General features: G+C 36.3%; 1 protein-coding gene across 7 annotated transcripts in view; it reads right to left on the bottom strand.

Moving 5' to 3' along the window:
- Positions 1-12084, bottom strand: part of CNOT4 (CCR4-NOT transcription complex subunit 4) — a 141256-nt gene that overhangs the window by 31227 nt on the left and 97945 nt on the right. For all 7 annotated transcript variants that reach the window (XM_059396351.1, XM_059396345.1, XM_059396347.1 and 4 more), the window contains exons 8-10: positions 8213-8270; positions 4337-4586; positions 2349-2846 (exon numbers count right to left, since the gene is read on the bottom strand). In XM_059396351.1, the coding sequence (XP_059252334.1) occupies positions 2349-2846; positions 4337-4586; positions 8213-8270 (806 nt within the window). The remainder of the gene's footprint in view (positions 1-2348; positions 2847-4336; positions 4587-8212; positions 8271-12084) is intronic.

Here is a 12084-nt window from a genome sequence, read left to right as displayed (position 1 = left end):
TTAGAATTTCTGGGAAAAAAAAGTATTTTAGGCTCTACAGTTGAGTATATGTTAAAAGGAAAACCCACAAAGGTAAGACCACAATTTAATGCCACATTTTTTTCATAAAGTATCTAGTTTAGATGAAGATTTCAAATGACTAACATCTGGACGACTACACTCACAAATCAGTAATTATTCATTACTGCTGTGGCACTCTCACAATATATACTGACTTGAAATATTTGGATTAAAATTATTCTTTCTGTGCTAATGGAAAATATGGTAACTGTGAAATCAGAAGAACAGATAACTTACTGAAGACAGTCACGTAATAAGTCAAATAAAAGTATACAATGAAGACAACTAAGAACTGAAGTCCCACAAAGGCACCCTTCTTCCTATAATATCAAGTCCACACTGTGTTGCCTCACTGTCAGAGCTCCCCATGTTCTCGTCCGTCCTATTTATACAATACATGAAGCACTTCCCATTACTGAAGGCAGTTCCATTGCTTCTTAATGAAATGACATACTAATTCCTGCCTCCACCCCTTAACTCAGGAGTTCCCATTAGTATAAAGGTCTTTCTCTTTTCCCCACTAACCCAAATCCAAGATACCATAGTACAGATCAATTCCTACTTCTTCAGTGAAGCCTCCCCAATAATTATAGGCTCTTAGATTCCAGTTACCATATAGTTACCACTCTCATACATAATATTAAATTTATTTCTTCAACTACACTGCAAAATACCTGGAAATAGTACCCATATCTTATAGTTCTTTTATATTACCCTCATGGCCTAGTTCATTGCTGGGCAAACAGGAACCCAAATATTGTAATTGGTTTATTATTTTATTTTTAAATGTTTAGGATATTTAGGGGAACTTAAACTCTTAATGTTATAATGAGTTATGAGATGCACTACCAGTCATTAAAATGCCACGTTTCTAAATGATTAAAGCAAAACAAAACAAAATCACACTCTAATATACTGTCTTGAATGGAAGAAAAAAAAAGCAGTATCAGGAACTGAGTACTTAAGTGTTTCACAAGTGAATATCACATAGAATGAGAAGACTGAAACGTGTCACTCTGAATTACCTACTAACTACCATAATCAAACGAACAAATATCATGAGTCCCACTAATATACAAACAGCTACATTGGTGTAACATGCTTATGTAAATTAACTTCACTGTATCACCTGTTAAATTCACTATATCAAAAGCCACAAACCATATTCTCTTAACCCATCTATTTGTCTTGAAAATGAAATGTGGTTGGTCACAAAGAGAACAGAGCCAAAGAACTCTGATGGATCTCTTCGAATTCACCTATCAACCTTGCTAAACACAAGAGAACAAACGACTTGCTGGTAACATGATTACAGTTAAGACTATGCCATGCCATATCTTAAAGGCCATGACAAGGGATAACAATAAATTTTATTTATTTTAATTATGTTAACAGAGTAGGGACTATTCCATCCTACTTCAGAAAATCAGGAGAGAGACAAATTCTCCCTTTTACCAGTCATCTCTAAAATCCAAATTAAGTAAATTTTTTTAAAAAGCTATTAATAAGAAGAATTCCTGTAGATATAGAAGTCACTCGATCTAATAAATGTCATATGGGACCTTAAAACCCCAAAGTTCTGAAACCTTCAAGGGTAGCAGTACAAAACCAGAAGTAGTCTGGCATCACTTACGAGGAACCTAATGTTTTCCCCAGAAATAAAAACATGACAGACCAAAAGGGAAAGTAGCTCTCCTTGAACAAAAGCTTTTTCACAGAAAGTATACACATATGTCTGTGAAACATTAATAATCAGAGTTCTCAAATATTAAGTATTTTATTAACATATAGCACAGTTTTTGTGTGTGTGTTTGCGCATGTGTTATCAGTCAAAATAAGTAACTGCCAAAAGTAGAGAGTGGCTTTATCCCTCATGCTCTCACTAATTACCATTTCAAAAAAATTTTTTGAATCAATTTACTTTCAGAATGTATAATTGGAATTTGTACCATGGTGTTGGACTTCCCAGCACCATAATTTCAGAGCACATTTTTTTTCTTTTTCTTTGTGCATTTATATTCCATATGAAAGTTTAGTAACTACCCTGTTAAATAAAATGCTTCCAAGTTGTAAGTAGGTATAATACTCCACCATCCTTATAAAGCTCAATATTACAAGGCATCCATCCAATTAAAATTTTTTTAGATTATGATAAGGACTTTTTTTCCCCACAGAAATTTCCAAGAATAATAAGTACTCTCTGTTACTCAAAAATTCCCTCCCTACCCACCCAACAACCTGAAGGCATGAGTTATTCACAAATTTTCAAAGGCTATAAACGAACCTACCTGCTATAGGGATCCCTCCCAGACCTGTGTTGTGCTGTGGCGGGAGATTCAAGTCCAAGAAATTACTATTTGAGGTGGGGTTTGCTGTGTGGTTCAAGTGCATGATGCTATTGCGTGGAAAGGCCATCCAAGGATAGCGGGCTGCCTGGCCTGGAAAACTGAATGAATTATAAACTGCTCGGTGCTGCTGAAATTGAGGGAACCTCTGTGGCAAGACTGAAAAGGTACTATTGAGAGAGTTGGCATTTGTCGGTGCAGCAGGATGCAGGAATCCAGAGCCCGGACCTTTGGCGGTTGTAGTGTGTGAAGAGGAGTTCTGAAGAGATGTGGGCGAAAGGGAAGGCTGGTCTTGGACTGACAGTTCCTTTTCAATCAGGTCTGCTAAGGCTTTTCGAGTGACATCAAAGGGATCAAAACCCAAGTCATCCTCTGGTTGTTTAGAAGAACCAAAGCCAAATGCTGCTTGCCAGTCTGTAGAGGATGATACTGGGATTGTTTCTGTTGGGAAGACAATTAGTGATAAATTTAAAATACATAGCTCACTTGTACACCTAACTGGTGTCCATACCAGTGAAAGTTAAACACATCGTATTACAAGATAAAGGCAAATATATCCAAAATCTGTATGATTTCTTAGCATATTAAATTATAATATTATAAAGAACCTAGATGTCCATCAACAGATGAATGGATAAAGAAGATATGGTGGGTATATATATATATATATATACACAATGGATAAAGAAGCTGTGGTATATATCTACAATGGAATATTATTCAGTCATCAAAAAGAATGGAATCTTGCCATTTCCAACAACGTGGATGGAACTGGAGTGTATTATGCTGAGTGAAATAAGTCAATCAGAGAAAGACAATTATCATATGATCTCCCTGATATGAGGAATTTGAGAGGCAGAGTGGGGGGTTTGGAGGGTAGGGAAGGAAAAAATGAAACAAGATGGGATCGGGAGGGAGACAAACCATAAGAGACTCTTAATTTCACAAAATAAACTGAGGGTTGCCGGGGGGAGGGGTTAAGAAGAGGGTGGTTGGGTTACGGACACTGGGGAGGGTATGTGCTATGGTGAGTGCTGTGAAGTATGTAAGCCTGATGATTCATAGACCTGTACCCCTGGGGCAAATATACTATATGTTAATAAAAAAAATTATTTTTTAAAGATTATAATGTTATAAAAGGTCTCATATACTTCTAGCAATGATTTCATTTTAAGTTACCAAGTTCAAAAAACTGAATGATATAGACTGATTTTGGTAATCAAAAAAAGTACTTGAAACCCAAATTATACCTTAAGCTATTCATAAACAAAACCTGGAAAAAGTTCAGTGAAATAAGGTAATAAATACGATGTGACAGACTTCAATTAATAAAGTTTATTTTTAAAAATGCACTTATCAAAGACAAAGTCTAAGTAATTTTGAATATATGCTTTATATAATGCTAGGGGAAAAATTGTTAACAATGAAAAAAACCTACTTAAAACTTTACGTATTTTTTAAAATTGTCTGCTCCACTGATAATAGGTGCTATATTTTCAATGTTAATTTTATGCCATCCTTCATAGTAATTAGAAAATTTAGAATGAATAAAAATAAAAACGGCTCAAAAATGCCAAAATATAATTTTCAATATTAACAAACCTCTTCATCAGCTGGAGAAAAAAACAAAACTTAAATTTAACTATCTAAACACAAATACAATAAAAAAATGTAAGCCCTTAAAAATTCTTAGAGGAATAACCATTTTATTATCAGAGAAATGATCTATCCCTTGATTTCTAGAGAAATCTGTTAACACGGTAAGTTCTAGGTCATTTAACTACTTATCCAACCATCTTACTCCATGCAGTTTAAATGTTTACAACTTATGAAAAATGGAGTGGGGGTGCTTAAAGTGGTAAAAGCACATCAAGCAAGGTCTCATTTCAGCCTGAGTAAAAATATTAACATGCAGTAGTACTGCTGTATACCTGATGTGAAGAGACTCTGTGGCTCTGGTGCTGTAGGCCAGTCACTGGATGTCTGTGGGGAGCTGGGGAAAGGAGGAAGCCCACTTGGGATTGGGTTGGGATGGCGAAAGTTATCTGAGAATAACGACTGTGACTCAGTTACTGCCCCTTCAAAAGGAGACCGTGCACTGTGATTGGATGAACTGATGGGGATGACTGGATTGGATTTTGATAAACCAGGTGGTGGTGAAGGCGTATCACTGTTAGATATCTAAATAGGAAAAGAAAAGAATAATCAATAGAAGTTTATACAGTTTAATAAGCTGCCGTTAAAAAAGCTTGGAACAAACGGCATTACAACAGTGGTCTTCAAACTGGGGTGCTTAAAGACTTTTGTATGAGAACATGAACTTGCAAAAAATCCATCAGTTACATATGTACTCTTTTCTAAAATTGACTCCTCCTTGAGAAGACTAAGTCAGTCTCCTCTCCTTTCAGAATCTATCTTCTCACTTTACAAAGAAAAGACTATTACTGCTCACTCTTTGGGATCTAACTATAGTAATCTGACCAGGAGTGAAAACTTTCTGAGAGCACCAAATATATTATTAGGAAAACTCAGGTTGGTGATAAAAGTGACTAATGACTAGATTGTTTTGCAAACTAAATGATTCCCAATACTTAAGTTTGTTTTTTTCTTAAGATTTTGTCTATTTATTTGACAGAGAGAGAGAGTATAAGCACGAGGAGCAGCAGGCAGAGGAAGCAGGCTCCCAACAAGCAGGGAGCCCAGGACTCTGGGATCATGACTTGAGCTGAAGGCAGACACTCAACCAACTAAGCCACCCAGGTGCCTAATACTTAAGTTTTAAACAAAATGGAAAAAAGATCTTATCATGTTATTTCTAAACACATCATTAAAAATAATTTTTGTGGGGCGCCTACGTGGCTCAGTCATTAAGCATCTGCCTTCAGCTCAGGTCATGATCCCAGAGGGTCCTAGGATTGAGCCCCACATCAGGCTGCTTGCTCAGCGGGAAACCTGCTTCTCCCTCTCTCACTCCCCCTGCTCGTGTTCCCTCTCTTGCTGTCTTTCTCTCTCTGACAAATAAATAAATAGAATCTTAAAATAAATAAATATTTTTTGTGATGATTCTTCATATGATTCTTAGGTATTTAATTCAGAAGTTCAAAAGTATGATATGATAATACTCTTTCTTCCATCCACTTACATGAATAAGACACTCAGCACTGACATTTACAAAAATGAAAACATGACTAACGGTGCTGAAACTTGTTTCCTTGTACCAACAGGTAATATTCACCCATGGATACATGAAAACCAATTTTATTTATTTATATATTTTTTTAAAGATTTTACTTATTGAGAGAGAGAGAATGCACGTGCACATGCAAGGAGGGTGGGGCAGAGAGAGAGGGAGAAGCTGACTTCCCACTGAGCAGAAGCCTGATGCAGAGCTTGATCCCAGGACTCTGGCACCATGACTTAAGCTGAAGGCAGATGCTTAACCAACTGAGCCACCCAGGTGCCCCATGAAAAGCAATTGTAACAGAGACCTATCCATCTCATTAAAAATGAATTTCTAATACAATTTTAGTGTTTGTGTTTAATGATTAATTTTATCAAAATTTCTATTTATATAAGTTGCTTTGATCAAATCAGAACTATGAATAAAAATTCAGAAGAAAGTAAGTTGGGGGACCCCTAGGTGGTGAAGTCAGTTAAGTATCCGACTCCGTTTCCGCTCAGATCATGATCTCAGCGTCCGGAGACTGAGCCCCCTAATGGGCTCTGCACTCAGTGGGAAGTCTGCTTAAGTTTTTCTCTCTCTCAAATAAGTAAATACACCTTTATTGTTTGGTTGGTTTTGGGTTTTTTTTAGATTTTATTTATTTATTTGACAGACAGAGATCACAAGTAGGCAGAAAGGCAGGCAGAGAGAGGCCACCAAACAGAGAGCCCGATGCCCGCTCCATCCCAGGACTCTGAGATCATGACTCGAGTCGAAGGCAGAGGCCCAACCCACTGAGCCACCCAGGCACCCTAGTAAATACATCTTTTTAAAAAAAATTTTAAAAGAAAGAAAATTGGCATTTAAAGCCTTGTGTCAGAAAAAAAATACTGTTTCCACTTAAAAATTCATGTATATTTTTGAGAGAGGTATACGCCTGTCAAGAATAAACTATATTGCTGAGGCGCTTCGGTGGCTCGGTCAGTTAAGTGTCTGCCTTCGGCTCAGGTCATAACTCAGGGCCCTGGGATCGAGCCCTGCATCAGGCTCCAGGCTCAGCATGGAGTCTGCTTCTCCCTCTGCCCCTCCTCCCTGCTCATGCCCGCTCTCTCATGAGCATGTTCCTTCTTTTAAATAAATAAATCTTAAATATATATATATATATATATATATATATATATATATACTGTATTAAAATTCTGTAAACGCAGAAGTAGAATGAGTTCAAGAAGAACATGGAATGATGTAAAATTTGATTGTTTAAAAAAAGGAATAAATTCTGGGGCACTTGGGTGGCTCAGTAGGTTAAGCCTCTGCCTTCAGCTCAGGTCATGATCTCAGGGTCCTGGGATTGAGCCCCGTGCATCAGGCTCTCTGCTCAGCAGGTAGCCTGCTTCCCCCTCTCTCTCTGCCTGCTGCTCTGCCTACTTGTGATCCCTCTCTGTCAAATGAATACATAAAATATATTTTTTTAGGGCGCCTGGGTGGCTCAGTGGATTAAGCCGCTGCCTTCGGCTCAGGTCATGATCTCAGTGTCCTGGGATCGAGCCCCGCATCGGGCTCTTTGCTCAGCGGGAGCCTGCTTCTCTCTCTCTCTCTGCCTGACTCTCCGCCTACTTGTGATTTCTCTCTCTGTCAAATAAATAATAAGTAAAATCTTTAAAAAAAAAAAAAAATATTATATATATATTTTTTTAAAAAGTATAAATTCTTAAAATGACAGAGCAACAAAATATTTGATATTTGAATCTCTTAGATACTTATTAAAAAGCAATGTAGTGCTTTTATTTAAAAATACCAATATCTACAATACCCTGAAAATTACATGATTCTTAAGTTAATATGAAAAAATCTTTAATGTTAACCTAAAATATACAAAGGACATATTGATTTGCAAATTCTTTCATAGAACCTATGAGCAAAAATTTTGGAAAAGCAGTGTATTTTAGATCCCTAAGTTTCTCACAAACACTGTGGGGAACTGGACATTCCTTATGGAACAGATTAGAACTACATTTTTCTGTACCAATGCAGGAAGGTATATAGGAACTTACACAGTGAAAAACTAGCACCTAGACAAGATGATACAAAGCAGTATACAAAGTTCAGGACCTCACTCAATGTGGATCACTATCAATGCAGATACAACTTTGAACTATTTGGTTTATTATTTCAAAGCCCATAGTCATTTGGGGGAAAGAGAAAACTGCTGGGGGCAAGGACCCTGTGAGAAACAAAAAATTAAAGCTGACAAGACGCAAAACGGGGAGCATGTAACAGAAAAATGACTCTTGAAATCAAGAATGAAGAAGACATGCTAGTTTTAAACCATTTTGGAGTAGGGTCAAAAAGACCAATAGTATCAGTAGATTCTTAGGACACTAATATATTGCCACACAGTACAGTAAACATGTGGTCATAAGGATAATTCTGAGTCATCAAGAAAGGGTTAAATTATACCCTAACAGTATATTCTGTGGAAGAAAGGAGGACTAATTATAACAGACTTTAAAATATCCACTAACAGTATTTTTAAATTGTTTCCGTATTTAAAGTATTTTCCACCACCCAGAAAATTTACTTGCATAGAATGCCATTTCAGGGAATGGAAGATAAATGAAGCGATACAGAATCAAAATCTTACCTGCTGGGAATTATCACCATTCCCTATACTGAGAGAATCTGAAGGTTTGTCAATGGGGCTGTAAAAAGAAAACACATTAGAGAAAATCAGAGTAAAGTCATTCTCACAAAATAAAAACAAACTTCCCCAAAGCCAGAAAAATAGACATTTTATTATCATAACACTGATGTAAAGATATGATGTAAAGATATTAGCTGAGATGTTGAGGATACAAAGAAATGTAAGATTAAACCCCTATCCTTGAGCAATGTACATTCTAGTAAGATTCTCCAAAAACAATGGGTGAAATAATAACTTACAAAGAAAAAAAAGATACTGCTTAAAATGAGTATTACTGTAGTAGGTCAAAAATTTAATTCATTGTTCAGTTTTGTGCACATAATAAATAAATTCTCCATTAAAATTCTTGAAATACTACTCACCTATTTTTTCCAGGTGTTTAACAGAGGGCATAAAAGTCACTCAAATGTCCTCTACAGGTTCTTAAGAGCAATAAATTTCCTTTACTATTTCAATATCCTACTTAGAACCCTAGAGAGGCATATGTGTATGTACGAATGCACACATACAAAATAGAAACTTTTGTGTAAACTATTCACTCTCAAACAAAGACATAAAACTTGATTTCCATATAGGGAAAATGCAGTACAACAGTAGAGTAACACAGAATTGCTGACTTAGAAACAAAACAAGATCTTTACAAGCACTACAACCGTGACCTAGCAAGGCATTTCCATAACTAACTGTATTTAACCTAGCACATGAATAAAAGATAAGTATCAGTACCCAGATACTAATATTACAGAGAATTACAGCAAAACGAAGTAAGATTCCAAATTTCTCTGAATTCTTTTATTGGTTGTAAATACATACAAAGTTACCCTGATACCCAGACACCTTACTGGTACCACATTTAATTGCTCTAGAAAAATTTAACAAGGGTTAGTATCCCATCAGTATACCCAGTCTATCTTCTGCATAAACATCACCTTGACAGGTCTGGAATTCACTGAATGGCACCTTTAGTTAGTATTTTTACAAAATAGCAATAAATCAATTCATTTTATGGTCAAGTGGGTATTACAAATAATTTTAAGATATAGCTTAGAGGCCACTACATTTGGAGACATTTAGGTCAGTGAGACAGGTGTACACCAACAAGTATCAACCGGTGCTGATTACTGAATGATCTGTTTAAACCATAAATGTCATAGATCTTTAAAAGAAAGAGAAGCCACCATAAGTGGGGCAATTAAGAAACATTTCCTAGGGGAGTTCAAATTTATGTAGGCCCTTAAAAAGATTTACACATTAGCTGAGGGAAGGGGGAAAGGAGGAAAGAACATTAAAGGTAGGAATAGCAAGTATATCACGCATCAAAAAGCCACAGATGGTTTTGGGGTAAAAGTTAAGTAATTAGTTAAGTATTAGGGATGATTCTGACAACAGTGGGAGATAAAGATAGACAAAGGGTAGACACCAGAGGCCAACAGAAATTGTTGAGCACAGAAATGATATAAACAAAGCAGTTTTAGAAAAATTAATTTGGGGGTGGCATGAAGAATAGACTGGAACATAATACAGATGACATAAGAGGAACTTCTAATATTTTCTTTAAATTTTTATTGTGGTAAAGCAGACTTAACATAAAATTACTGGCTTAACCACTTGAAAGTGCACAGCTCAGCAGCACTAAATACATTCCACCTGTTGTATAACCACCACCACCATCTATCCCCGTATCTCTTTTCATCTTATAAAAATGAAATATATATACCACTAAACTCCCCATTTTCTCCTCCCTCCCAGTCATTATAATTTTGACTCCTCTAAATACCTCACATAAGTGGAATCATAGACTATTTCTTTTCCTTTCTCTCTAAAGCTGAATAATATTACTCTGTATTTATACATTTTGCTTATCCATGCATCTGACAACGGACACTTGGACTGCTTCCGTGTTTAAGCTACTGTGAGCTAAGACATAAGTGCACAAATGATCTCTTCAAGGTACTGCTTTCAATTCTTTTTGCTGTATGCCCAGACATGGAATTGATGGATCATTTGGTAATTCTAATTTTTGAGGAACCACCATATTGTTTTCCAGAGTGGCTATACCATTTTTCATGCCCACCCACAGAGCATAAGGTTTCCAATTTTTCCACATCCCTTCCAACTCTCACTGTTTTCTGTTTTACTGCTGTTTTCCTCTTTTTAACGTTTCAAGTTTTTATTTATGTTCTAGTTAGTTAATATATAGTATAATGTTAGTTTCAGAATTTAGTGATTACTTTTTCTGCTTTTTTGATAGTAGCCACACTAATGAGTGTAAGGAGCTATCTCATTGTAGTTTTGATATGCATTTCCCAAACAATTAGTGATATTCAGCATCTTCTCATGTGCTCAATCACTATCTACCTTCTTTGCAGAAATGTTTATTAAAGTCCTTTGCTTTTTTTTTTTTTTAAGATTTTATTTATTTATTTGACAGAGAGAGATCACAAGCAGGCAGAGAGGCAGGCAGAAAGAGAGAGGAGGAAGCTGACTCCCTGCTGAGTAGAGAGCCCAATGTGGAACTCGATCCCAGGACCCTGAGATCATGACCTGAGCCGAAGGCAGCGGCTTAATTCACTGAGCCACCCAGGCGCCCCCACTTATTTTTGAATTAGGGTATTTTTGTTACTCTTTTTGAATTTTAGGAGTTCTCTATATATTATATAGAGATAATATATATATCTCTATATATTAGCCCTTTCTCAGATATATGATTTGCAAGTATTTGCTCCCATTCTGTGAGTTGCCTTTTTACTACGGACAATCTCTTTTGAGTCACAAAATTTTAAAATTTTCATTAAGTCCAATTTGTCTATTTTTTTGGTTACCTGTGCCTTTGGTGTCCTAGCCAAGAAATCACTGCCAAATCCAATGTTGTCAAGCTTTAGTCATATGTTTTCTTTTAAGGGTTTTGTTGCGTGTAAGAATCTCAATCTAATACACACCTGGAGAATATAAGATGGAGAATCTCACATATGTGCCCCCAGGATGGTAAATCTAAGGACTAAGAGACTGAGTCCTCCAAAATGTCTGATTTACAGGGAAGTGGATAGTGAAATTTTCTTGGGTGGGAGGATAATAAGAGTTGTCTTATATTGACCTTGGGACGTTTTGCCAGAGGTATTAATGGAACATAGCTCAAATTGGGTTGATCTCACATAATGGGATGACTTGAGCTTCGTTTGTGTGACTGAGAGGATTTTGTTTGCTCAGGAAATTTTTCAAGGCTAGTTTCCTGGTTTTGATTTTCCTGTTTGTGACTCCATTCCCTGCTCATAAATACAACCTACCAAAAACCTTCAGTGAATTCCCCTACGGCATGAGACAGTTTGCCTGTTCCAAATTGTAGTTCCTCTGCTATTCCTGAATAAACTTTTCTTCTTGAGCTTGCCTAGGCTTCTAACTTAATTTATAGTCAATAATTATTTTAGATCTTACATTTAGGTCATTGATCCATTTTGAATTTTTGAATATAGTGTTAGGTAAGGGTCCAACTTCATTCTTTTGCATGTAGATACCCAGTTTTCCCAGCACCATTTGTTGAAAAGCCTTATCTTTCCCTCGGAGAGGAAAGGGTCTTGGTACCCTTGTTAAAAATAATTTGACCCTACATGTGATGGTTAATTTCAGGGTTCTCTTTTCTGTCCTACTGGGCTATGTATCTGTCTTCATGCCAATCCCATGTTGTTTATGTTACCGCAGATTTGCAGTTATGTTTTGAAATTAGGAACTGCGGGCCCTCTAGTTCTATTATTTCAAGATTATTTTGGCTATTTGGGGCCCTTTGAGATTCAATATGAATTTTAGGATGGGTTTTT

Source organism: Mustela nigripes, chromosome 4 (assembly GCF_022355385.1).
Source record: "Mustela nigripes isolate SB6536 chromosome 4, MUSNIG.SB6536, whole genome shotgun sequence".
NCBI classification, from domain to species: Eukaryota; Metazoa; Chordata; class Mammalia; order Carnivora; family Mustelidae; genus Mustela; species Mustela nigripes.
This window is presented reverse-complemented; position numbering and strand designations above follow the sequence as displayed.